Consider the following 27,267-nt stretch of genomic DNA (forward strand, 5'->3'; position numbering starts at 1 on the left):
AGTTGACCAAGCCAGACACAGGTCAAGCAAATCTTTTGTGCTCTCCAAACCTTGTGCATGCATCAGAACTGAATGATGCACTGGTAAAAGGATGAATAAATTGTTTTATGACATTGCCAATTTACAGACTATCTCTTATTTTAGTATCAGTACATTTAGAAGTGAATAGATGAAAAATCATATATTTGAATAGTGGGATAAAGATTAAAAGATATCAAAGATCATTGTAGTTTTGTGTGCAACTTAAGTAGTTGCCAATAGAAAGCCTGGGAAATGAATTCAGGCTTGAATGGGATTTGTAAGTCATTACAAAAATGCAATGATCTTTACAAACTTCACCAACTCACAACTTGACCAGCTCCAAGTTAGTCATGGATTTCACAATCCTGTTCAAGTTTATTTTTTAGTTCAAGCTTCTTTTTAGCTTCAGCCAAGTTGCATACAAAATTAATATGCAATAATCTTTTATTTCTCTATGGATCGTTTTCACTGTCACGCAATAAAAAAATAAATCGAAAACCATCCAGTGGAAAAAGCTATGAAATTATGATGTTATAGAAGATAACTAAATAAGCCACTTCTCCAAGTTTTAGGCCTGTGCGTTTCCCCAAACTTCAGATATTCGTCGAAATGTTTCGCCGATATTTACAGAGCCCAGTATGGAAACACCATGTTGGTGTACCTCAGTGGTACACCAATATGGCGGCCGGAAAATAGTGTAAACATCTGGAACTTACTTTGGCTATCTAGGCGACTGATTATCAGTACTGATCAAACAAGCATTTACATAAGCACTTTTCCTAATGCTTTAACTTCTAAAAAGGCTCAAAATCATGGGATAAGTATATATTTTTCGACAAACTTGATCATAGCCTTGTGTCACGCACCTCCATAACCCTGAAATTCAAAATGCTCTGGACTCCAAACGAAGCATGCTATTGAGCTGTAAAATTGTAAACAGATATAAATATACCGCCTCTTGTGCCTGATGAGGACAAAAACTTTGGTGGCTCTTTCGTTTTGGATTTTAGAAAGTGATGATGTCACGTGAAAATGATCCATAGCTTTTTTGTTTTTCAATGTCTCACTTATCTGCTTATATTATGTCACAATACCTAAATTCGCAATTAGCTAATCAGATGTTGTGTCTACTGTTCTGATATTCTGCAATCATTATTAAGTAACTGATATGATATGGCTAGATCTATGACTGAATTCAGGTATGGAAATGCCTAAGCATACTATTTAATATAGGTTACGGCAGCATGTCAGGCTCATTTGGTCTAACCAAGGCTATCTTGGAGAGAGAGAGTCCAGTCAAAATATGAACCATATGGCTCAACCAAACTCACCTGATATGCCATGATTAGGTGTTTAAATTATACTTACACCTTCTTTGTTTTTTTTACAGATTTGTACAGCTTCTCAGCAAAGTAAACAACCTTCTGGCTCTGCTAAAGGTATTAAATATAACAATATTTATTTATCATTGATTAGCATAAATTTGTATATTATTAAATTTTAATAGATATTTGATTATCCTTGTCCACTAAGTCTTGTTAAATTGTGTCAAATCTTGGAAGGGTAGAGTTTTAAAACAAAGTACCCCAAACCAGTTGGCGCACAAGTCCCTCATTATGTACCTCTATCTACATTTTCATGCATTATAAATGAGACACTCTTCAGAGAGAGCCTTAAGAAATCTTGAAATAAACAAAAAATATAAACCAATGTCGATGCAATGAAGAAACGACATTACAGCTACAGCTACAGCTTTTTTGAGAGAACTCCAAACTGGCAACGTCCATGTACATTGTGAGCCTTTTTGTGGCAGGCTGTGGTTTTGTTAACTCCAAGAAAAAAAGAAAACCAGCCTCTTTCATTTCAGTCTCTGTGCCTTTTTGCTACAGGTTTTTTGGTCTGTATCCCCTTCATTTCCCCTTTCATTGTCCACATCTTAGAGTCTCAGAATCTCACAGAAAATAGAATCAGAATATCTTTCTTTAAGGGTCATGGTCATACATTTGAGCTCATGCCAATTAAATTAATTTAATGTTAAATGGATAATCTTTGCTGTTTTAAAGGCGCGCATTAAAATGCAATGCCATAGTAACGGGTTTTCAAACTGTCAAAATGGGTAATAAATGGGGTGTTGACATTTTTAGCCATTTTAATGGTAGCTGTTAATGTACGTTTTCCTGTGGTAGGTCACTTTTTTTTTCTGAGAATTTATGTGGTTCTTCCAAGTGGTGAATTATCGCTTAGATAAAATTAATATTCTCATTTTGAGCAGATGTCTCGCCAACCAAGAAAAAACCAACCAATCAGCAGGGAGTAACACCTGCTCCACGCACAAGGACAACTGTTGTCACAAAACAATCATCTCAAAAGACTGTGAAGGAACCAAACAGCAAGAAGAAAAATGAGATCAAGAAAGAGAATAGCTATGATGCTAGTGACAGTGACTCGGAACAAGGAAGTGTTGATCGATTGAACACTGATGGTGACTTCGGCTATGAAACAGGCTCTCTTGACGACAGTGATGTGTCAACAGGAGAGCTTCTTAGCCCGTCAGCCAAGGATGAGAATAAGACTATTTTAAGTCCTGACCAAAGTGAGACTACTGGTTATTCATACGCTGATGTTGAATTTAGACCACTGTTGGTCACAAATGATGGAGGTATAGCTACACGGAACCCAGAGAAATCTCCTTCAGAAGAGGATATTTCACTTTCAGTCAGTGACAATGCCATCAATGACCGCAGATCTTATACTTATGCTGGAGATGAATTTCGTCCTTTGATTGTGACAGAGAGCGGAGGCATTGCTGCTCCTGTTGAAAGCAGGAAGTCGTCAAAAGATGCTGATAGTGGAAATGCTAATGAAAGTATCAAGTGTAGCAGTGGGGGTAGAAAAATGCTGATGGAATACGAAGAGGTTCAAATTGTTGATGGTGGCTATGACAGATCAAACATTAAATTAACATCTGCTAACCAAAGAAATGTGGCTGAAAATGATGATTTGCATGCTGTTGGACCCTTGAATGATGTCTATGCTGTTGTTCAGAAAAAGCCAAAGGAAGCAGATTTAAAAGAATCTAAAGACAATGTAGTACAGAAACAAAGTACTCCAGTACAGAGACCGATAGTTGAGTTGGGTGAGGTTGCACCGGCAATCCCTGGGGGATGTAAAGATTCAAACATGTATGAAGCTATTACAGGAGAGCTTCAAAATATGATCATGGCTTGTGATGAGGTAGAGCTGAATGAGAAACCAGCCAGGACGAATTCCAATGAGAGAAAGGTATCTTCAGGAGATAAAAAAGTGCCACCACCCATCCCAAAGCCTTACTCAGGACCAGGGTTGAATGCATCAAAGGAACTGTTGATACAAGAAGCACCAGGAAATTGTGATTCAGGTGTGTGTTGTCAGTCCAAACTCTGGACTGAAAGCTGCTGCTCTACAATGATCATTATTGAGAATGTGATTGGTTGTTATTTGCACATGAGTGTTCAAAATCAAGAAGCACTTAATTACAGACATTGAATGGGTCTCCATTATGTTATCATTACTGGAATTAAAGGCTCAGTTTCAGCTTTTTTTTCAGCAGGGGAAGAATTGAGTTTATTCGTGCTGAAGAAGAGCCAGCAAAAAGTGCACTAGTGTCAGTGCACTGTAATGGGTTATTTCTTTGCCATAGAACCTCCCTTTCATGCACTGACCAGTTTAAGGTTTAAATCGTTTTTGCAGATCAGAGGTTGTACTATACTAGGTGTTAATCTTTATTCCTTTTTCCAGAAACCACAGAAGTCATTTCACAACCAGTGTATGCCACTGTACAGAAAAAACCCAAAGACAAACCAGAAGGGGAGAAATTATCTGGTGAAACAGACAGCAAAAGACCTGCTGGTAATTTCTAGTCCCATTTCTTTTCTTCTTGTTTTGATAGAGTTGCACTTGTCCAGTGCATGATGCTTTGGACTGTAAATCTGAAGATGTGACCATTACCCTCCCATGTGACCACATGTTAGGCTTTTTTTCATGTAGGTGTATGTGTATAAATACAACACACAATGTACATGTAGGTACCGTCAAATTATTGGGAAACCTTGCTGGGGGTAATGGCCGCAGATGTATCTACATGTAGTGCGTGTTTGAAATGAATTTTTGAATGTGTGGAGAGGTGTGAGGAGAGGTACAACGAGAACATGGTAAAAGCTCTTTGTTGTACAGGAATGCTTGCTTCTCAGGCTAGTTGGCAGGGTTCTGCAGAAAGTTGTCTTTGTTTCTGGTGGGCAAGTATTTTATTTTTGAATTTTTTTTTTAATACATCAAGTTGAAACGAAGAAAATCACAACCGTGAAGGAGGTTTGGATACCTGGTCTTAATTAGCATAGATTTTGATGATTTTACTTCTCCTGTTACTCCTTAGTTTTTTTTTTCCATTGAGAAGACATATCAAACATTTGAGACAGTGTTTCATCAGCTATTCCAAACACTTTGAATTTTGTTAAAATACTCTGCTGCACGTCTGATTTTCAACTCTCTTCTCCATGTTTGGATATCCCAATGAAACACTGTCTCTCATGTTTGATATATTACTTGAAATATGTTTGGAGCACTTTTCATCCAATTTCTACTGGTTTGATTGCAGATTTATGTTTACCACTAGTAATTAAAATAATTAAATTCATTTCTTAACAGAAGTGCCATCACAAGAGAGCCAGCCAACATATGCTGTGGTGCAGAAGATTTCAAAACCACAACAGAGTGGTTCAGTTGAATCGCTTGATCAGCTAAGAATACCAGTGATGTCTGGTGATGATGACGATGATGAAGCAAGTGAAGAAGAATTACCACCACCTCTTCCTTCAAGGTTACCCAATCTTGAGGACACCATGAAAAGAACTGAACCCTCTGAAAATGTCTTTCAGTTTGATAAAGTGGAAAAACCAGAAGAAAAGTCAAAGAAGGGTGGTTTCAAAATGTTTAAAAAGAAACATCGGCGCCAGCTGTCAGATGGAAATGTTGTTGCTAAAATGAAAAATGATAGTGAAAGAGGTGACTTCCCCCCCAGTGCAGGGGATAAAAACAAATTTCACCATCGCCGTTCAAAATCACAAGCAGATGTAATGAAAATGGGGGAAAACGGCGAGGGTTCACTGATACCAATACAAACCCAAGATATGTACACAGAAATTACAATTCCAGCTAACAAAGCAAAGAGTTCTTCTGATGAAGTTCCACCAGTGAAGCCTTACTTGGAAGTTGACATAACAGAACCTCCACACACTCCTACAGATATAAAGAAGGAGAAGAAATCCATGGAAGGGGACGGAGAGGATCAGAATGCTCCATATGAGTTGCCTGAGGGGTGGAGGGAAGTAAAGGGTGATGGTGGTACATATTACTGGCATGTCGCATCTGGAACAACTCAGTGGACCCTCCCTCAGGTTGCAACAAGACCAAAGGTTTGCAATGCATCTCATGCACTATTTTCATCTTTCTTTACATTCAAGGTCCATATTTTACAAGTTGCACAAAAAGCCTTAATGGAGCATTAATTACACTGAGTGAAACATGCCTCATTCATCATCAAATGTTTTTACTTCTTGTCAGCAAATCTTTAGTTATCATCAGTAGACTTTTGGTGTTTTGCAATCATCAGGAAAATAGTTAAATGAAAGCCATTCCTCTGACATTTTGTCATGAGAAATACATACTGTACATGCGTATTGCAACATATTTTTTCATTGGTAGGAAGTTAAAGGAAGCATGGTCTGCAAAGAACTTGCTATTCAACTACTAATAAGCCATTGAGCTGCATTAGGATGATGAGATAGTTAGCTGACAGGTAGCCTGAATAGCAAGTTTTCTTGCACCAACATTCTGGCTGCAGGAACATCAGGGTGCAAACAAACAAGGGATGGGCAGGGTGTGGGAGAGGTACAACCATAACACGAAAAAGCTCTTTGTTGTACAGGAATGATTGCTACCCCAGCTAGTTGGCAGGGTTCTGCAGAAAGCTGTCCTTGTTTCTGGTGGTCAAGTATTTTATTTTCTCTGTGATTTGTTAACAAATGTTAGTTTCTTATTGTTAATGGTGTTTTTCTAACAAGAAGAGGTCAACTGAAGAACCCAAACCTGTGGAAACTACAGAGAGGCAGAAGGTAGAGTTTCCCTATGAAGCTCTGGGAATTAATTGTCTTCTGGTATCATCTTTCATGTAAACACTGAAAAAGCAACCTGTAGAAAACATATGAACACACAATAATGGCTGAAAACGTACAAACAGCAACAAATTATCAGGGTCAAAAGTGTTGACTGAGACATTTCATGAATTTGAATGTTATCTGACAATGAAGCAGACTTTCCTTAATGAAAGAACATCATTTTCATTGTTAGCCAACCCCTCTACCCCCAAATCAATGCAGAAACAGGCTTTGACGAGACTGCCGCATACAACATTAGAAAGGGGGAAAGGGAACAAAATTAATATGAGGTCACACTTGAAGGGAAACCAATTTGATTTGGGGCAGTGTCTCATCTATGCTTTTCCCTGATATTTGAAGGTGTTTAGAACAGCGTGGTGACTTAATGTAAGAGTCTGGGATAAACTAGTATATACAAGTATTAAGAAGTATACAAGTATACAAGTACAATGTTTTACATGGTCAACAAAATAGTGCATTGTTATCACATTGATCATAGTTTAATGGCCTAGAAGAGGCTCTTGATAGTTTTGAAGAAAAATAACTTTTATCTTCTTTTTAAATTGTTGCATGATGTTTTTTTGTTGTCTAGTATTACTGTTTTGCTGAAGTCTTAGACTATCATATGCAGCACTTAAACAATACAAACATTAACTGAAATTCCTAGTGAAAATAAATGACTGCTCAAAGGGAGACTGAGTATTAATATGCTGATCACAAAATCCAACTGTATGACCTTACCACAAGTTTTGTGGAATTTGAAATTGGTTTTGATTAAACAATTGTGCTAAAGTAAAATATTTCTGAAATAGACACAATTTATATTTCTTTTCTTAAAATCTATTGCGCAGGCAGATAGAGTGTTTTTCAATTGAGTGTTGTAAAACCAAATGCAAATATATCACTGTAGTCAGTCACAAAGGACAGAGACAAATACAGTGAACCAATCAAAACTTGAAGTAATTACATGTACTTGACGTGAAGTGCAGGAAAACAACTGCAAGTGAGTCATGATTGACGTCTGTTTATTTTTGATTGGATGAAAAAGCACCACAAGTTTTTCAAGCCAATTGTGTATTGTAGTTGGTGCAAAACCAATAATTACTTTTCAACACTCAAATGAAAATCCTCTATCTATAATTCTGTTTTGCATGAATCATGAATAAGTCAAGAATTTAAAACCATTTTTTAAAACATGTTTGTAGGTACTCAGTTTCCCAGTGCATTCTATGGGTTGGATTGAACTTGAAGAGAGTGAAGTGGCACCACATAACATGAGCGAGACCATAGCTGAGTGCATCTCCACACTGGCACAGAAAAGAAAGGATCTCTGGAACACTACAGAGACATGGGGAGAGGTAATTACTGTACACAGCTACACTGACAACACACAACCTACTGAACTTGATATTTAGATAAGCTAATAACATCTTACTAACGATTGTTTAGACACAGTAATTCTCTGTTTAACCATCTGCTAGCCTGAAATAGTAATTTCTTGTTGCTGATTTTCATACATTCGCTTAAATGTTTGTTTGAGAATATGTTTGCAGCACATATGATGCCAGGCATAAAAGCTAATAAGCAACATAACCTGTAAACCTGTCATGGCAGTTAGAAGGATTGGAAACACATGAAGAATTGAGTTGGCAATAAGCCAGAGAGAAATGTTGTTTGTCAAATTTCATTACTTAAAATGTCTCAAACAGTCTTTTGGAAAACATCCACCAATACAATATTTACTGTATTCATTTCAGTCTCAGCTGTGGCATTGATTAATGATTATTATTAATAATTTTGTGATTGCATAATTTATTTTTAGGGAAAGGACATAAGATTGTTGTTAGAAGGAGACACCTTAAAACTTGTAGAACCAAGAAGCAAAGTCACATTGCTAGTCCAACCTGTCTCAAAAATGAGAGTGTGGGGAGTTGGCAAAGAAGATCAGAGGTAAGGCAGATAATTAGTGGAAGGACTAATACAAAGACTTCACTAGGGCAGGGTCATTCATTAATAAATTAAAAAATAACTATTTTACAATATTTAGAGAGAAAGCGTATCAGCCTCAGCTGGTTTCATACTACTACTACTTAGCTTCTTTGTGCCTCGTGGCACAGAAGGCCTGGTTTCATGCAGGTCCTTTATCCTGGTCTAATTGGAATTTGGAGGTGTTGTGGAGGGATGAAAACCAGAGTCCCCAGGGAAAAATCCTTGGGTCAGGGCGAGAACCCAAAGTCAACCCCAATATGGCACCGGGCCGGAATTGAACCAAGGCCATATTAGTGGGAGACAAAAACTCTCACCACTGTGCCATCCTTGCTTGCAATCCCTCAGCATGCAAGACTGTGCTCTAGGAAAAATTCTAGGGAGCCCTTCAGGTACCCAACCTTGTAGACTAGGGTGCCCAGAAGTCAGGCTTGGTGGCCCGAATGAAAAAAAAAAAATTATTAAGTGTTAATTAATATATGATAACTGATTGACCCTCAAATAAAAAAAATCTCCAAATTATTACATGGTCCAATCACCATTTAAATCTTGGCACTGTTTAATTAAAACAAAATTGAGTCAATCCATGTATTTTGAATTGACTTTTGTTTCTTGCTAAGAGTTGCTGCATTTCCCCCTCTGTTTCCATTTCCAGGGACTTTGCTTATGTTGCACGAGATCCTTCAACTGGTAAACACAAATGTCACATGTTCCGTTGCCATGGTAATATTTCTGGCCGTGCAATCACGAATGCATTGCATGACATGTGTAGTAAAATCCTGGAAGAAAAGAAGAAAGCACAGGAAAGCAGTAGGAAAACATCGATCCAAAAGCCGTGGTCTGACATCATTAACACTCCACCGCCACCATCAGCAAGAGGTATGAAAACAGACAACCTAAAGAAAAGTGTAATTTTTAATTAATAATGTTGTGAGGTCATAAAGGTCTAAATCATGGTTGTTTTGAATGCCAAAATAAGTCAAAATTATGCATGTATACACCACGGAAAGTCTTCAAAAGTTAATGAATAGTGTATTTTTCCCATCAGATGTCATTTATCTTTTCCTTTGGAGTTCTTGTTATGCTTAGTGGCCTGTGATGTTGAAATATTGCCTCATAAAAATGTTACTTGACATTTCCCTTATCCATGTGGTGGTTCAACATTGTTTTGCAGATAATGCAAGTTTTAATGAAAAACCACATGTGGAACCCAAGAAGAGCTTTTCTGCTAAATATGTTGGGTGTATAGATGTACCCAAACCAACAGGTTTGACCTACTTTGTTTGTTTGTTGTTGTTGTTGTTGTTGCAGTTATTGTTTTTCATTTGTCTCGCTGATGATTTATTCGGACAGTATTTTCATGCACAACTGAGACAAAAGTGGGATATGAAAGATGAAATGTTTAACATGCTGCAAAGAAACAATATGAGCTCCAAAAAAGTCATGATTGGAACCTGTGACCTTCCAGATATGAGTCAGATACTTATTATAAGGTTCATATGCAACACTGTCATGCCCTGAGCACATGTACTGCTAGGATCAGCAATGGGATGTAGTCAAAAAAAATATATTAAATTCCAAGCTGTTTGCAGATGAAATTATTATAGTGATTTTAAAAGTGAACTTGTTGCTGTGTTGATTCTTTTGTCAGGTGTGGAGATCTTGAACAAAGCAATCAGCAAACTAATGAGTAAAGGCACCAATACATGGAGAACAATCCTAATTGAAATCAGCATCTCAAACATTAGGATAACAGACTGTACGGTAAGAAGGAACCTGCTGAGGATGAATTGTCGGCTATACGCTACATGTTTGTCCATATAATCATATGGTTATTGGACTTAAGAACTTAGTGATCAGCCAACTTCTCTGCTTGATCTTGTTCTGGGAGCTATCTTGTTTAGTTCTTGCTTAACTTTTGTGTTCATTTTCCTTCTTTGTTGGTATGAAAATGCAAAAAAACGAATGAATGGAGTTATCATTCAATACATTTTTTCCCTTCCTTTTCATTGGTCAAGAGCCTACTGCACCATATGTAATAATGTTTAAATGTTTTTGCTACAAATAATATTCTGCTCATTGTAACCGTGCTCTTGTGTGAAGAATGTCGTATTGCTTCCCTGAGCAGTAAAAGAGTGATTTTAAATATGGAAACAAACTTGGAGATTGAATTATAACACAATATACCATTTTACAGTTGTCTGCTTAGTAACCTGACAGTGGCATTCATAAGCCAGGTCACTGAGGACACAACTGTAAAATTGCCCATTATAGCACGTGGTTATAATCGCAAAATATTGTGATTTGTCAGTGGTGAGCAGATCAATTTTTTGTCTCAGCCTTCGACAGCTTCTGGAAATAATTGATCTGCTTGCCTCTGACAAATCACAATATTTTACTCAACCTTGTACAATAATTTTCAATTGTATGTACGTCACTGAACTTGTTCACCTGTCCTCTGTTAGACTCAAGAGTTAATTTCAGAAGACAGAGTCAGATTCATGGCATTCTTTGGAGTTGGAAAGGATGAAAGGTACTTAAAACAGTCATTGGTGAAATAGTAGAAAACAAATTTTAAATTAGTAAAGATACCTCCAAAATATATGAAAGAAACGTAAGTTGTAAAAAAGCCCTATGAAATTATGCATATGCTTACCAGATTTGTAGAGAATGAAAAATTATTCATATACAGTACCATGATGGCTAAGCCAATGTATATAGACCATATAAAGTAAAAACAGGGCTGATTTTTTAATACAAAGATAGGATGTTAAACCTATAACAGTGCAGAGACGGCCCTATTTCTTTTAAAGTTGCACGCTATTTTACTTAACATTTTGCCAAAAGACCATTTTACAGTCATCTGCTCAGTGACCTGGCCTTTGAATGGAAGTGAGACTGCAGGTGACCTTGTTTTGATGAAGACCTCACTGCTTTTTTTGTGGAAATCAAGTTGTTCTAATGCTAACTAGTTTGCATTTAAATGAGAAAAGCAGAGAGGTTTTTAGCAAAGAAAGGTTATCTCCAGCCTCATTGCATTCATAGGCCAGGTAACTGAGCATTCAACTGTAAAATGGCCTATTTGCACTTATATATTGCACTGCTTGTTGGACTCTGTGTTTTATATGAACAGCTCTGAAGTTGATCAGGTTGTTTTTTTTTTATATAGACTGTGTGGTTATATTGTAAGCACTGCTCCTGAAGTGTATGTGTGCCATGTGTTCCAATGTGCTCCTAATGCCGCACCTCTGACCAAGGCATTAGCTGAAGCATGCCAGGTAAGATTACACTGTCATGATGAGAAATAGCTTTTGATCTACTAGCTAGTGTGATAGCTAGAGAATAGATGAACTGACTTTCAGCTTATTTTGACAACCTGGAATCCTTAAAGTAAAGATTTGGTTGCTCACCTTGTTGGTTAGTTGCTGGTTTACTGAGTCACTCCTCGCTTTTCCTTCCTTTCTCCCTCCCTTCCTTCTATTTTTTCTTTGTTGTGCTATAATTTTCCTATCTCCATTCTCTCTTATTAAGTTGCTTCGAAATCCTAAATTTCCTTTCATCTATGGCTAATTTATCCTCCTTCTTTTCTTTCTTTCTCCCTTTCTTTCTTCTGTTGTCTGTCAGTCTTAGACTTGCCCACAAGTCAAGCTATGAAAGCCAAGCTTGGATAAGTTTTTCCATGAGTAGACTTGGTTTCAAAAAAATGGGGACCATTTTCCTTGTAAAATTTCTTTAAAATTTCTTACTCATACAGCAGTCCGCTTGTTCATTTTTAGCTCAGATAATGACATAGTCATTAATCTGAGATATTGGTATATGTGTGAGATTCACTCAATCCTCCGATTCCTGTTAGACAATAGGCCATAGTTATGTGCTTAGTTACCTGGCCTATGAATGAAAACGAGGCTAGAGGTGACTTGCTTTGATACAGACCTCTCTGTTTTTCTCATTTTTAAATGCGAACTTTCTAGTTAGCATAAGAACAGCTTGATTTACACAGTGGCTCACAGCCATTTTGATCCAAAATATTGGTCATTGTTGAATGGAAGCCAAGCAAAAGTTGATCTGCCAATAATTTTTTTTGGGGGGAATGCATTTTAATCGACACATTTGAAATTCATCCTTCTAATTGTACAAACAGCATAGGAGGAAAATTCTACCTGCAAATTTAGTATGTTGCATGTGATAAAAGTTATTTGTGCTGAGACTATCTACAACCATGGAGGATTGTTGTGGAAGTCTATCTGTCTGTCTTTTGTCCTTTTGTCTGTCCTTTCTCTCTGTCTTCCTTTCCTTCATTTTACCTTCTTTTCTGTCTTAAATTTGAAAATAGTATTTCTGAATTTGACTACTTTGCAACTGGCACTTTCTGTTACAGCTACGTTTCCAAAAGTGTGTAGATGCTCATCCGGAAATTATGCAAAAAGTAGTCACTGCTGAGCAAGAAAAGGCAAAAGAAAAACCTGACAAAGAAAAGGATAAAGTAAGCTGTTTATAAAGAACAAATAACTACATTGGATATGAAGTATCATGAATTGATTTTATGGCTCTCCCTTGGTGCAGCCTGTTTTAAGGAACATGCACTGGTAAATATTGACAGCTGGTTAAATTTATGTTAACATGTAATTTCTTAGTCGTGGTGGAGGAAATTGTTGTGCTCTTTTACGTCTCTTCCCTGGATTTCCCTGTCAGTAATAATTGTAGTTGTCACAGTGACTACCTACAATGAAAGAACTATTCAGTGTGTCTTGTCTCTGCTTTCTATATTTGTGCATACACACTTTACATTGACACTTTTGAGTTTTCTCACTTTCCATATCCACCTCGATTTGTTTTACAACAGGCTGGTTTTATGACAAGTGTTCAAGGGTTACTTGGAAAGCTTGGGCCAAAGAAAGGGGGAGGGAAGAAGGTCAGTACTGTGCAATAAATAAAATAAGTTAGGTTGATGCACACTGTATACTTGCTTGTGATTCAGTTCAGCTGCCAGCATTGTCAGCATCATGCTATCCACTGTAGTAGTTATCCTTGTCATCTCTTTTATTTTGCATCATCTTTGTCATTACTACTGCACCTTTATTCAGTTTTCCTGTCCCCATTAACCTGACTTTACTTTTTTGTGGTGACAGAAGTGACGGAAAAAATGAACGCCAGATCACAGTTTACATTTCCATCATAGTCTTCAGTATCAGCCCTGGGCACCACTATCTATACCTTTAACATGTGATCTAGCCAATTTGTTGCACTTTTATGTACTCTTTATTAGAGTATTGCAGTAATTTTAAGCATGATCATGTAACTACAGAAAGTAACTAAGAGTGTGGACATCACCTGTGGTATTCATTCACTTGGTTGCAGGTTAGGTTGCCTTTAGTCTGCATCACATCATGTACATGTAATGCAGTCTTACTTTGCCTTTCAATAACAGGCAACACTCGGCTCAGTCAATGGCTTTGTGGCATACCTCTCACAGAACAGAAGTGTACTTTTGTTTTGCTGGTAGTTGTCATGATATGATTGATGGCAGCCAAAAGTGCAATCATTAGTTAGGTTTTGAACTTCAGGGTTTGCATGTTATTGAAACGTGAAGTAATGTCATTGTTGTCATCACTGCCTAAGTCACTTCAGTGTGCACTTAAAGTGGTACTATGATCAAATTTTTACCCCTTGAGTTTTTGGGTGTATCGCGTAGAATTCCACGAAAGAATAAAAACGCTGTTTACTGTTTGCAAATATCTGCATTAGTTCCGGAGATATTTAAGTTTGAAAAGTGTGTGAAATATGCAAACGAGATGACTGATGATGTCATACACTCAACCCAATATTATATCAAGTCTATGAATAGAGCCATCTCAGTCAATTTGCAGCACAGACCATTGAAACTTGGTAGGCTAATAGTTCTACAGGCAACTGACTCTTTTCCAGTCCCCACCCACTTGATTTCAATATGTTAGTAATTTTCAGCTCGAAAAACATTAGATGAAGCCACGAACACGAGCTAACAGATTTATATGCTTGCCAATCACGCATATGAGGCACCATTAGCAAATATCAAAATGGAACTTCAGTCCCTCGAACAAACTCAACATAGAGCAGCAAGGTTTATCTTTAACATTAAGGAAACTGTTCTAGACACTGAAGTATTAAAAATGGCAAATTGGAAATCGTTAGACCACCTTTACAAGAAAAGAATTGCAAATATTACCTATCAAGCGTTTTACAAGAAAGCTCCAGATGGCATAAACTCTCTATTTACAAGACACTCTTCACTGAGAAATCATAGAGACAACCTGAAACTCTTAATTCAACGACCCAATACTGACTTTCTCCGTTATTCATTTTCACATCGTGCATCAATTCTTTGGAATAACCTGCCCCTACACTTAAAAAACAAACTGAATCTAGGCTCTTTTAAATTTGCACTGAAAGAAAATTCTGATTTTTTAGACAAAATTACCTTTAACGGACTATCTGGAACGAATAAAGACACTGTTAATTATGTACACTAAAATTTTATTATAGTTAATTTTTCAGTATAATTACTTTAATTACTTTATTTTCATTCATTCCTCACGTTATTGCAAAGATTTTAGCTTTAGATTTATTGTAAATTGTTATTTAGAATGTAATATACTAATTGTAGGTCCACATCAGCTTTTAGCTGCCAATTTTATCGACCCACTTATTAAATAAAGTATGTATGTATGTATGTATGAACTCCAAAGGTGGCCAGAAAAGCCTTTAATATTGGGGAGGTCTGGAACCCAGTATGTTGCCATGGTAACAAAACTGTTCAGCTCGTATTGTGCAGCACAATTAGTAGAATCTTACTGCAGAGAATCAAACACCTCTGATACAAATTGGCCAAGATATCTCTCTTGATAATATTTGATCTCTATTTGGTTGAGTTTATGACGTCATCACTTGGCTAATTTGCATATTTTACAAACTTGAATATCTCTGGAACGAAAAGAGATACTTGAAAATAGTAAACAGCATTTTTCTTCTCATGCGGACTACTTGTTTATGTTTTAAAATGGCTTAGATAGGAAAGATGTGATTTTCGTCATAGTACCACTTTAACTTTTGCTTTGTTATAAAAGAATTAAACATGTTGATAAGTGTGTAGTGTAACTTATTTAAACTCTTAACTATTAAACAGGAGGAAGGAAATGCACCTGAGAGCAAACCAGCTTCCAGCAACATCCCAGTGATAACTTGTAAGCCGTCACATACCTTTATGGTGAAGTACTATGGTGCCCTGCCTGTGGCTGTGGGTACAGGAATAGAGACAGTGGAGGAAGCAGCTAAGGTGCTTATACAATATTCAATAGTTAAATTTTCTTTGCTTTATCAAGTGGGGATGTTATGAGAATATTGAAATCCTCAACTTGGGTATATTCTGACTATTGAACATTCATAGTCATGAAAATTGATAAAATTTGACTTATTTTATTTGCTACTGTGCTAATTTTACACCGCTTGTGAATGAATAATCAAAAATGGAACAGAAAACATGTTAAGAAACTAGTACTTGGAAGGTTGACCACTTGGCACAAGCTTTTGTCTGGGGAGGTAGAAATATTCTGCAAAACACTGAAGAGTAAAAATACTAAGTGTAGATTGAAAGCTGGTGTATAAGGAGAGCTGATACAAAAAAATAATAATTAAAAAATAAACCCTGTGCAGAACATGAACTGCACTCAGCCCATGGCTGCACGGTTGATGAAATACGGTTAATGTAGTTGTCTAAAATAAAGTATTTGTTGTAGGTAATATAATATCATTTATTTTGTTTTAGCATCTGGCTGGAGGAACTCTGTTAGTTTGTCAGTTGGATGTCGCTCTTAATGGCGTGACGCTTTACGACAGTCAACGGAGTTCATTGTCAAAGAGGAACCTGGATGCTGATACTATATCATACTGTGGTCTTACAAGGTATGTTCTTATGACAGGATCATTTACAGTGTAATATGATGGCAATTAAGCATTGTTTTGTACAGTGTTAGAGGTTTGGCTTTCAGAAGCTTAAGGCATAAAAAATTGTATTGTAAGTTATGATGTTGTGATGAATTTGTTTGTGATGCTGGGAAAGGGTGATCCGATGACCTTTCTTGGATTTCCTCAGTGTTTGGTGATAATTTGTTTTTGTTATAATTTGAAGATATTTATCTTGTGTGCTTTTGTTACAGTAACAGAAGCCATTTTGGTCTCATACAAAGCATGGGAGGAGGAAAATATGTTTGCCATGTATTTGCAGAATACAAGGTGAGTACCACTTGAAGTGGCACAGAGTATTTGGAATCAGCATCATGTTTTTGGGAGTCACCACTTTTTCTATTCAAACAATCAGATTAGCCCTTCACAACTTTGTTGTTTGTGTTTTTGCTGAAGTTGGCTTTGATTACTTGTATTGGGACTTAGTTCTTATCAGTTGTTGTGATTGCTTTCAATTTATTGTTTTTGGGTGTGAAACTAATTTAAAAACTGCTGTATGAATGTAATTTGTGCTCTGCTTTGTAGGTCAGTTCATACCAACTGAGTCAGTAATATTAACAGAGTGAAAAAAATTCAATTGTTTATATTTCAGACCAAAGCTGGGCCTATTGTTGCTGCCATTCATGAGACACTGTGAAGAGCAAAGCGCAGATATAACAGAAACAAAATCAGTTAAATGGAATCAATAAAAGCTTATTTACATTATGTTAAATAAATAAATAAATAAATATTTGGTATCTTAAAGTCCACTGGATTGTATTCCATTGATGGTAATTATCAAACAGGAATTGTGTTAATAGTTTTATGACAGTAATCACTGAACCTTTTGGGGAGCAGCCATGGAATTATCAGTTAGGTTTGCTGAAATGCAATATTATTGTTGATTGAAATCAAGATTGGATTCTTGTGTCTAGAAGCTGCGTTAGTCCTGTCACATAGTACTCCTTAGAATCAAATGATAGCAAATGAAATTTGCCTTGCAAGGGAGTCATATCATATGACTAACCCTAGAGTAATATGAAACTTACCACAATTGTGAATTTTGAAAAGTATTAGTTGAGCAATATGAAATATGTAAAGATTTTTGTTATTTTCTAGACTTCATTAGTGAGTAAATGCCAATTCAGTTGGCTCTCAATATGATTGAGAAGTTTACAGTGGAGATCTGATGTGAAGATGTGATGTCCACTGTTTTAGTTGTCACATTCAATAATTTAAAATTTGTTTCTTTTTATAGAAATATTTTTTTATCTCACTTCTGTTCTTTTATAGAATTATTTTTGTATCATTTTGCATTTTGTGTTTGCTCCATGTTCATTGACTTTCAAAGAATGCAAAAAGTGTCTGAATTAATGCATAGATGCATGCATGCATGAATGAATGAATGGAGAAATGAATGAATGAATGAAAAACAGGAATAAATAGGAAAGACAAAATGAGTCTCATTAAAATTATAAAAGAGCAAGCAATCGGTGCCAGTAAACAAATGAGGGAAGGAAGAATGTAAAATGTAACTGAAAGGGACAAAGTGGAAACAATATGGCATTTGTAGATAATTATTGATAAAGTTTATTTATATAAACTTCATTATCTGAGATTGAATGTGCTTGGTCACACTTTTTTAACAATAATATTCTTTGCCTGCTGTCATTGATTAGAAATATCTCAAAGTGTAGTCTGAAGGGTAATTAATCATTCAACTAAAGATCAGCTGTGGAAAAAAGAAGCTGGCTGCTGTTTAGGAAATGAGCCTGTGATCCTCCCCCTGAGTTTAGGAAGAGAACCAGACCTGAGAGAGCAACGAAATCAAGCCCAGACTGACCTCTGATATTTGTGACAGAGCAATCTAAAATAGTGTCACCTTACCCAGTTATGCAAAGATTTGAAACTCAAAAAAAGATAAGCTATTAGTTATGGCAACTTTTGAAACAAAATTTGCATCTACATGTAAATGAGCTTTATTAGATAGGACAAATTGTTAACGGTATTGGATATAGTTAAGGATAAATTTGAATGAAAGGTTTAAAACAGAATATTATCATGGTTATTATTGGGAGGATCAAGAAATTTTAAACCCTTACTGGTTTGTGGAGTAGTTTTGGAAAGGGTGTTTTGCAGTTTAAGCCGGTGGAAAATTACGCATGGCAAGTTTGTATTGGGGAATTTCTGAAAGGTACTTACATTTTTTTAGGAAGAATAGTCAAGGCATATGATAACCCTTTTCTGATAGCTGTGCTTTCAAAATAAGGCTTTGAAGGAACTAAATTTATTTAGTCAGCATTTTTGTAGTAGTAGACTGAAAGTTAAGTCCTGGAAGTAACAGTTGTTTGTTGAGTGTTTGTCCAGGTGAAGTATGCCTTAAGATTAGACTAATATTGTGAAGTACCATACTTAATACTAACAAATCACCACAGTTGCTTACTGACAATCATGCTGAATGAACAACTTGAAAATTATGAATCTTATTCATTTTGTGGCTACAATGTTTTTACCAAAATTATAAAACTACAGCTGCTGTTTATTAGTGTGAAACAGTGTATATGACAATGTTAAATCATGCTATTGTGCAGGACAATTACATCCTTAAAATTTAATCAAAACTGTACCTGGACTTGTGTAGAGAGTTGGTATACCAAAGCCTGAGAATAGTAATGTTACTGTTGGGTTGTTTGAGGTGGAATCCTAGGATGTCTTATGTAGCTTTAGATTTTTATGCAGTCATTGTGTTCTTAGAATAGTATTTATTATTGTTATTGATTGTTATTGTTATTCAAACAGACAATCTGCACTCTCCCTTTGTTGTTACCATTTCTGTTTACATTCAGTCCCCTAAAAATATTCCTTTAATATATAATTAACAAGAACAATTGTTATTAAAACAGACTAGAGATTCTCAAGATTTATGGGTAATACAATTCAGAGTAACTTAATATATTATAAATACAATTACATGTATTCAAATTATTACTTGATATCATTTAAGTGCATGATCAGTGATGCATTATTATTTTTGTGATTAATATAGTTAGAATTTTCTTTCATTTTTTTATCAATCACTGTTGGGTTCATCTAGTATTTTTTTATTAACTTTGTTATCACTGATAACTGTTGAAGTTATTTCATTGGATGCTACACCTATTATAGTCGAGTTGTAGAATTATCTACTAGGTACTTATAATCTGTCTTGTGTTACGCTGGCTCCGTGCACATTTGATTACAAAGATAAATTGTGACAAAAACTTGACCTTTCATTCATTGTTGAGTTGTAAATTAATAATTAATCTATTAACACAAATATTATTTAGAAATGTGGCTGAAATTGTTTTTTGTGTTAAGCTAGTCACTTGTACCTTGCTGTTAAGAATGATAATAATCAAAGAAAATGGAAATTTATGTCAATAAAATTGGTCATCAAGGTGGCATGGAATTTATTTTCTTCCTAGCTAGACTGTATAGTAACTTCACTCCATATTACCACTCTCCTTCTTGGGGCGTACATGAATACCAGTGATTGTTACAGCAACCCAACAAAAATAACAATAGAGAGAGACAATAACCTGTTATAAGCCTGCAACAGTCTTTTTCTCTTCTTGTTTTTCTCTTCTGTTGTTGATATTAGGAAATTTATTCAAGTTTGCAAATGATCCTTACTCATAAATATAAGCAATATCTAGCCTCATAGGTGAAGCATGCATACTACCGAAGTGGCTTTCTCCAATTTCTGTAGCATAAAGCAACTACGAGTATTTTTACTTCCCCCTGGATTGGATACTTGTCCATCGCAGGGTTATCCCCATCATTAAATTTGCTGGTACCCATTTATACCCCTAGGTGTAGAGAGGTACTGTGAGAGTTAAGTGTCTTGCCCAAGAACACAACACAATCATCCTTGCCAGGGCTCAAACCTGGACTGCGCAATCCAGAGATGAGTGCACCAACCCTGAGGCTACCACACCTCATATTTGTCTAAAAAAGGAGTTGGACTGTATTTCTCCTGAGAGATTCTGCGTGCAACTATTATGCAGCTATAAAGGAAGCAAAGAGAGCACATTTTAGCAATAAGATTTCAAACTCCAATCAGAAACAGTTATTCAATCTTATTGACAGTCTGTTCAAGGTCAAAGGATCGCCGACTATACCCACTCATGATTCTGAGCTTGTACTTGCAAACCGTTTTTGTCCATTCTTCACTGATAAAATCAGCGCTCTAAGGTCGGAGCTTGATACAATGCCATCCAGAAGCCTATCGATACCTTATCAAGAACAGCCTTCTTCTTCCACTTTATCGAAGTTCAAGGCAGTTTCGCTTCAAGGTGTAAAACAATCCGTCATGGCAGCGCCTTCCAAGTCCTGTTCACTGGATCCACTTCCGACCAGTTTACTGAAAAAGGGTATCGACGTATTGCTGCCTTGTATTACCTCTATAGTAAATCGATCGCTAGAGGTTGGAGAGTTCCCTGCCACCTTCAAGCATGGCCTTGTAACACCTTTATTGAAAAAATCTGATATCGACCATGAAATACTGAAGAACTACCGTCCAATCAGTAACCTTCCCTTCCTTGGTAAGATGATCGAACGCGTAGTAGCAATGCAGTTTAAGCACCATCTGGTCATCAATAACCTGTATACCAAAACTCAGTCAGCTTACCGTGCATATCATAGCACCGAAACAGCCTTGCTGCGAGTTTCCAACGACATCAACTTGGCGCTTGACAATCACGATGATGTTGTTCTAGTCTTGCTTGACTTATCGTCTGCCTTCGACACCATAGACCATAGTGTCCTTATGGATAGGTTATACACCCGGTTTGGTCTGAGAGGTACTGCCCTGGCTTGGATCAAATCGTATCTGACAAATCGCTCGCAGGCGGTTGTTATCAAAGATGTTCACTCTTTTCCCGCTAAGTTAATCTGCGGTGTTCCTAAGGGTTCGGTGCTGGGTCCGCTGCTGTTCTCGGTCTACGTCGCGCCCGTTGAAGATATAATCATCGCCCATGGCCTCCAGTCCATGATATTTGCGGACGACACGCAAATGTACTTGGTTATGCAACGATCTGAACAATCATCTTGTTTGAGTAAGCTAGAGCTTTGTGCACAGGATATCTTATCTTGGATGGCTGATAATAAATTATTATGCAACTCATCGAAAACTGAAATTTTGCATTTTTCATCTCGTTATCTTCAGCGTCAACCTATAGCCGCGGTGAATATTGCTGCTTCTGAGATCAAGGCAAGCGTGAATGCCCGGGATCTTGGGGTCACTCTCGACCAGTGCTTAACGATGTCCACGCATGTAAGCAATCTTTGCAAATCTGCTTCATTTGCTCTAAAGCGTATTGGAAATATTAGTCAGTATCTTGACCAACCAAGTACAGAAAAATTGGTTCACGCCTTTGTGTCCTCTAAACTGGACTACTGTAACAGTCTCTTGTATGGTCTCCCTGACAAGGAAATCTCGAAAATTCAACGTGTTCAGAACTCGGTAGACTACGAGTAGTCCCTCTTTCGCTTAGTAGGCTGATTTAGCAAGAGAACGGGAACGTCACTTGAAGACGGCGCGCACAGAACAAACACCCAAATATGGTCAAATTAGAACAGAATCCAGGTTATTCCGCGCGCCCTGCAGTTATCATCTGACCATATTTGGGTATTTGTACTGCGCACGCCGTCGTCAAGTAACGTTCCCGTTCTCTTGCTAAATCAGCCTATTACGTCGTGCGTGACGCGAAAGAAATTCGCGAGAAAAAAATGGCCGCGCGAAATCCTGGGGGCTAGGAGCGCGCGAAAGGAGGGACTACCGCCTAAGCCCAAGAGTTTACCTTTTCACGGCCGAGTGATTTTTCGGTGTAGGATTTCTCATCTTGACGTCCTCTTATTATCGCCTGTTATCAATAGCCCCGGGAGATCTGAATAAAATTGCTCTACTCTACTCTTCAAGTAGCCAGGTAAAAACATATGCCGTGAGAAGTATATCTTCGTTCAGTGTTCGTTCAGCGAAACTGCCAAAGAAGTTTTAAAAAGAAGACGGCGAAAGAGGCCTCTTGTAACGATTTTCGCTGCGTCTAAAAGTTATTGCGAAAATTTCAACAGGGTTTCAACCGAGAATTTACATTATACATTATACATTATACAGTATCCAGGATTTCGCGCGGCCATTTTTTTTCTCGCGGTTTTCTTTCGCGTCACGCACGACGGACTAAGCGAAAGAGGGACTACTCGTAGTCTAAGAACTCGGCCGCCCGGTTGGTTACAAAAACAAGGAGAGCGGATCACATCACGCCAATCCTCCGCAAGCTTCACTGGCTGCCCGTGCGCAAGCGTTTCATTTTTAAGATTTTACTTTTTACTTACAAAATTTTAAACGGTTTAGCACCCTGTTACTTGGCGGAACTTATTAATCATCGTCAACCGATAAGGTGTCTTCGTTCAAATAATGATCACCTGCGACTGCACATACCGGTGTTTAGGACAAAGACCTACGGGGGACGCGCTTTTTCATCTTGTGCGCCAGCACTGTGGAATAGCCTCCCACTTGATGTGAGAAGTGCCCCATCAGTGGATACGTTTAAAACTAAGCTTAAAACGTTTTTGTTTAATAATGATCTTTAGTATTTCTATAATGAATTTTAGTATCTTATGATGAATTTTAGTATTTAATGAATTTTAGTATTTTATCATCCATTGTAATTTAATATATTTTCCTTATATTGGTTTCGTTATCGTTTTTCTCATTTTTATTCTGTAAGAGCATTGAGATTTTTTAATGTAATGCGCTAGAAATAAATTATTATTATTATTATTATTATTATTGTTATTATTATTATTATTATTATTATTATTATTATTATTATTATTAAAAGCACTGGCCCTGAGCTATTTTGGCTTATTCACCTCTTCCAGCACATTCGAACAGGAATAAAGAGCATGGCTTGGAAAAACACAGGAAAATGGCTTCCCATGTTTGCTTAAACATTCGCAGTGCCTACACAAATTTACTCTGTTTTGAGTCTTGGCCAGTCGCGGTCCTCTGAAAATATGACAAAAAAGGTGTGTCTAAAGGTTCAAAATAGAGAAGTTTATTCACATCAGCACTAAAAATTATATGGAATTAACACATAGGTTCTATGAGATAACACAATGTCATTTCTCCACTGTCTAAATATCATTTCAAATTCCATAACTTACAACATATTCTGCTCAGCCCCACATCACCCTGTTATTTCATGTATCATAAAGGAATCATGTCACATGGATGGAAATCTTCACTTTATAATTCCTTGTTCCTCTAGCATTACTTTAAGTCTTCCCGACTGATACAGTTCAGCTGTCTCTGATCCTCCACCAATACTGGTTCCTTTAATAAACACGTTTGGCACCGTGCCTCTTCCTGTGATGTTTTGTAAAGCTTCCTAATGAAAGAAGAGAAAGACCTACATTAGTTTAAACGACCATTGCAAAAAATTGAGTCTGGAAATAGGAAATTTGTGCTTTAGCCACATTGGGAACTGGCTTTCACAGCAAATATGTTTTTGAAACAATTGTGAAACATTTTCTTATTGTGATCTTCCAGACAACATCCATACCCCTACTCGCCTGAAGGAATCCCAGTTTAGCTTCATAACTTTCAAAAAAGACTTCTCGCCTACTCCCCCTTGGGACTACTATCAATCTTTCTTGCTGAAGGCATGGAAAATTCCTGGAACACACATTTTCAAGATGCCAGATTTGGCTCTAAAAAGGTCTTTCCAGAACAGCTGAACTGCAAATAAATATTTTTCCCACAATGTTTATATTTCTCCAATGATTCAACAAGTTCAACAGGTGAGAGGCCCTATTGAGATGGCATCACTGATAGCTCCTTTTACAAAGTTAAAAATATTACAGGACTACAGATAACTCATCAAATAAATGCTTCAAGCTTTCCTTTTTTTCCTCTCTTCTACAACCATGAAAAAAAACATCAGCCTTTCCCTGTGCAGCCGTGATTGTTATTCAGTTGATATCTTTATTTCAATCTTACAATTTAGTATCAATATGAGGGTCGTACAGGGGTATTCTCATGATGCGTGATTAGCTGATTTTATTTTCCGTGAAACATGAATTTAGGAAATTATTCTTCGTGATCCACAAACTAAAGGTTTTGCATGACCCGTAAAGAACTTAAATTATTCACCGATATTTGTGCTTTCACTACTCAATTCTAAGTGATTTTGAGTTGTGGATCCTCCGAATGGTTAGAGTTGTCTATCGAGAGTGACTTAGACATGTGATTTGCAATATGGGGCCTTGACTTAGCCTTTCATGATTTTTCTTTCTTCGAACACTCTTTCTAGTGTTAGAACAGGTTATTAAAAAGAGAATCTACCTTGCTTACATGTATTTCCATGATTAAGGAAAACGAAATTTTTATATCTGTGATCCTCTATTTTTTTTTTGTTTGTGAACCATGCCATAGACCCCCCCCCCCCCCCCCCCCCCTGTATGACCCTCAATATAGCGTCGGGTATTGTCTACCAGCAAAGTATCAATGGGCAACTAGAGCAGTTAACTAACGGCAGACAATCAGTCACTGAGTTTCTTTTGGAAAGAACTGTTATCTTGTATTGCAGTGGATGCCAATATTGTACTTAATGCTTCTCTGTTAGATATTCTTTTCGAGAAATTTGACCTTGAGAAAGATTTTCTTTTAATGAATCATATTCTTTTGCTTGCAAAATATTTTATTTATAAGTGCAAGCTTTCTAAAGTTATCCCATCACTTTTAGTCTTCAAAGCTAAGTTAAAAGCGACCTATAAATTAGAGTTGTATATTGCAAAAGACAAGGGAATTTTACTAAATCATTACAAAAAGTGGGATAACTTTCTGTCTTGGCTGTCTTGATGCCTTACATATTTACGTACACGTAACTTTTTTTCTTTGTTTTTGAGCCGTTTTTATTTGTATTTCATTCATAGCAGTCACACCGATACACAACAGCAATGACACCAAAAATCAAGTTTTGTATCTTGAATGTTGTAATCTTGACCCTAGGTACAGTACCTAAGTAAATGAATGTTTTAAATGTAGCTTATTAACTTTTTTTCCTCTTTTTTTTTTTGGGGGGGGGGGGGTGGTTTCAAGTGCAATGTAGTTTTTGTACTATTTTTTTTTCTTTTCTCCACTGTTTTGTTCTTTTATTTTTGTACTGTATTGTATTTATGTCTTTTTAATAGCAAAAACCAAATAAAAATTTAAAAACAAAGCTACTGGTGAGCTATCACTGATGTATCATTGTAGTGGCTGCATAACTTAACTTGTGGCTAGTGGCTTTGCAAATTCTTACTTTTCTAGCTAATTGTTGGCATACTGAAGCAATGCTAACTTAGGTACAATTAGATGGCAATGGTTTCCAGTGATGTCCAGGTAAAAGTTACACAGTTATGCGTAAGTACTGCTACTGTTTACCAGTCAATTCAAAGTCAGTTTAACATGGATAGTCAAACAATATACTGGATGACTATAGTGTCGCAAAGGTAACAGTAAATGGCCACAACAGCATGATAAGGTAAGGTATCAGCTGAGTTTGCTTGTGACAACCATACATATTGGCCTGCACTGGTATTGATTGATATATCAACCAATACTCAACCCATGTATCGATCAAATATCAGACAATAATTACTATTAACTGATATTGATACTATCATTAATTTATTTTATTATGTGGCTGTGTCTCACAAGGACTGGGAACTACCAATTTCAGGAATTGGATTGGCCAAAATCAATATTGAAAGCGGTCTAGATTTTCCCATCTAGAATGGCATCTAGACCGGTAATGTTTTGCGGTGAAAAAGTTGCAAACTAAAATACAAAAATATTGGCTATTTTCTTATGGGAGAATTAATTTCAGCTCGTCGTCATTCACAAGCAAAATGTCAGCTACATTAAACAAACTAAATTGTTCTTGTTTGCCACATAATAAACATCTTATTAACCGAGCTTGGACTGTATGGGAGAATCTTGACCTCACTCGTGTGCAGACTTCACTGTGTTCGGTCTGTACTCATGACGTCAGTCTAGATTCTCCCATATAGACCTCCTGCTCGGTTAATAAGAGCTAAATATCAAACAATCACTGTCAGTGTCTGTTCTTCTTTGCTACATGACTGCAAAATCACTTGACTTAGATTTGAGAATGAGAGTGATACATGATATTATAGCTTGCTTTTCTGAAATATACTTTTCATTGCCATTCTCAGGATGATTTGATAGTGATACTTTGATATCTCAATTTACCACTTTTTTGGCAGCTATCATGATAATCTCATATGATAATGATATTTTGATATTTGACATGCACATTGTGATAAAAACGATTTCTCCATATTATTCTATTATTACCAAAATATCAATAAAATATCATTTTTCAAACTAATGATATTCTATCAAGATATTTTGATAAACCGCAATCCTACACCTCAGTGACCAATGGATTCTTTCCAAGTACAAATGCCAGTAAATTTTCCACAAGCTTTCGAGTACTGTAAATGAATTTGTGCCCACCTTGGTACTATCATGATAAAAAGTCTGCTTCAGTTGTGAAGGAAAAGGAGGGAGGGTATTTCTCTCTTCTCCCCCGCCCCCCCTCCCTTCGTCGTCTCTTCATATTTGAGAGAGGGGGACTTCATGATCATGGGGAGATTCTGGTACTTTTGTATCAGTAATTCTGCTACCCAGGCCTTAGAAACCTCTCACCGTCTTGCAGCATTCCGCCCAAAGGATGATTGCGTAAACGAAAACAGCATTTTGTCGGCGTTGGATTGAGATTCTTACCTGGATTTCTTGACCATCCTCCCTTCGTTCAATTTCGTAAACTTGCATCTCTTGAACGCCGACTTCCGATAAAATCCTCTTCGCCAGAATTGAAAAAGGACAGGCTGTTTTTGAAAAAACTACAACGTTGTGGTCTTTAATCGCCTTTTCTATGAATGCCCGGGCTGTCCGGACCGCCGACATACTTCACATCCTCAACACTAAGCCGCCATTTTAAATTCTACCCAGCAAAAGTAGCGCCCTACTCTTGCACCCAGA

At 36.9% G+C, this 27,267-nt stretch overlaps 2 protein-coding genes across 7 annotated transcripts in view; one reads left to right on the plus strand and one right to left on the minus strand.

Moving 5' to 3' along the window:
- LOC110054782 (uncharacterized) overlaps window positions 1-19,615 on the plus strand; it is a 32,849-nt gene extending 13,234 nt beyond the window's left edge. For 4 of the 6 annotated variants that reach the window (XM_089274034.1, XM_089274037.1, XM_020761136.2 and 1 more), the window contains 18 exons: window positions 1,412-1,460; window positions 2,294-3,418; window positions 3,799-3,909; window positions 4,705-5,471; window positions 6,120-6,170; window positions 7,418-7,570; window positions 8,035-8,162; window positions 8,854-9,077; window positions 9,373-9,465; window positions 9,850-9,962; window positions 10,664-10,731; window positions 11,368-11,476; window positions 12,577-12,681; window positions 13,042-13,110; window positions 15,361-15,510; window positions 16,000-16,136; window positions 16,391-16,466; window positions 16,789-19,615. In XM_089274034.1, the coding sequence (XP_089130160.1) occupies window positions 1,412-1,460; window positions 2,294-3,418; window positions 3,799-3,909; window positions 4,705-5,471; window positions 6,120-6,170; window positions 7,418-7,570; window positions 8,035-8,162; window positions 8,854-9,077; window positions 9,373-9,465; window positions 9,850-9,962; window positions 10,664-10,731; window positions 11,368-11,476; window positions 12,577-12,681; window positions 13,042-13,110; window positions 15,361-15,510; window positions 16,000-16,136; window positions 16,391-16,466; window positions 16,789-16,833 (3,573 nt within the window). In that variant the 3' untranslated portion in view covers window positions 16,834-19,615. The remainder of the gene's footprint in view (window positions 1-1,411; window positions 1,461-2,293; window positions 3,419-3,798; window positions 3,910-4,704; window positions 5,472-6,119; window positions 6,171-7,417; window positions 7,571-8,034; window positions 8,163-8,853; window positions 9,078-9,372; window positions 9,466-9,849; window positions 9,963-10,663; window positions 10,732-11,367; window positions 11,477-12,576; window positions 12,682-13,041; window positions 13,111-15,360; window positions 15,511-15,999; window positions 16,137-16,390; window positions 16,467-16,788) is intronic. The other 2 variants (XM_089274035.1, XM_089274036.1) reach the window with 2 other exon arrangements.
- A 3,635-nt stretch (window positions 19,616-23,250) lies between these two features.
- LOC110054758 (uncharacterized) lies at window positions 23,251-27,267 on the minus strand. The gene is made up of 2 exons (XM_020761113.2): window positions 27,010-27,267; window positions 23,251-23,605 (listed from the first exon to the last, which is right to left on the minus strand). Exons 1-2 carry the CDS (start codon window positions 27,190-27,192, stop codon window positions 23,459-23,461), a joined length of 330 nt encoding a protein of 109 aa, XP_020616772.1. The 5' UTR covers window positions 27,193-27,267; the 3' UTR covers window positions 23,251-23,458.

The sequence above is a fragment of the Orbicella faveolata genome, unplaced genomic scaffold, assembly GCF_042242905.1.
Source record: "Orbicella faveolata isolate gen_17 unplaced genomic scaffold, um_ofav_v1 contig_35, whole genome shotgun sequence".
Lineage (NCBI taxonomy): Eukaryota > Metazoa > Cnidaria > Anthozoa > Scleractinia > Merulinidae > Orbicella > Orbicella faveolata.

Coding starts and splice junctions, on each gene's coding strand:
- LOC110054758 (XM_020761113.2), bottom strand. CDS start 27,192: ATGTCGGCGGTCCGGACAGCCCGGGCATTCATAGAAAAGGCGATTAAA. Junction 23,606..27,009: donor AGGATGGTCAAGAAATCCAG/GTAAGAATCTCA, acceptor TTCTTTCATTAG/GAAGCTTTACAAAACATCAC.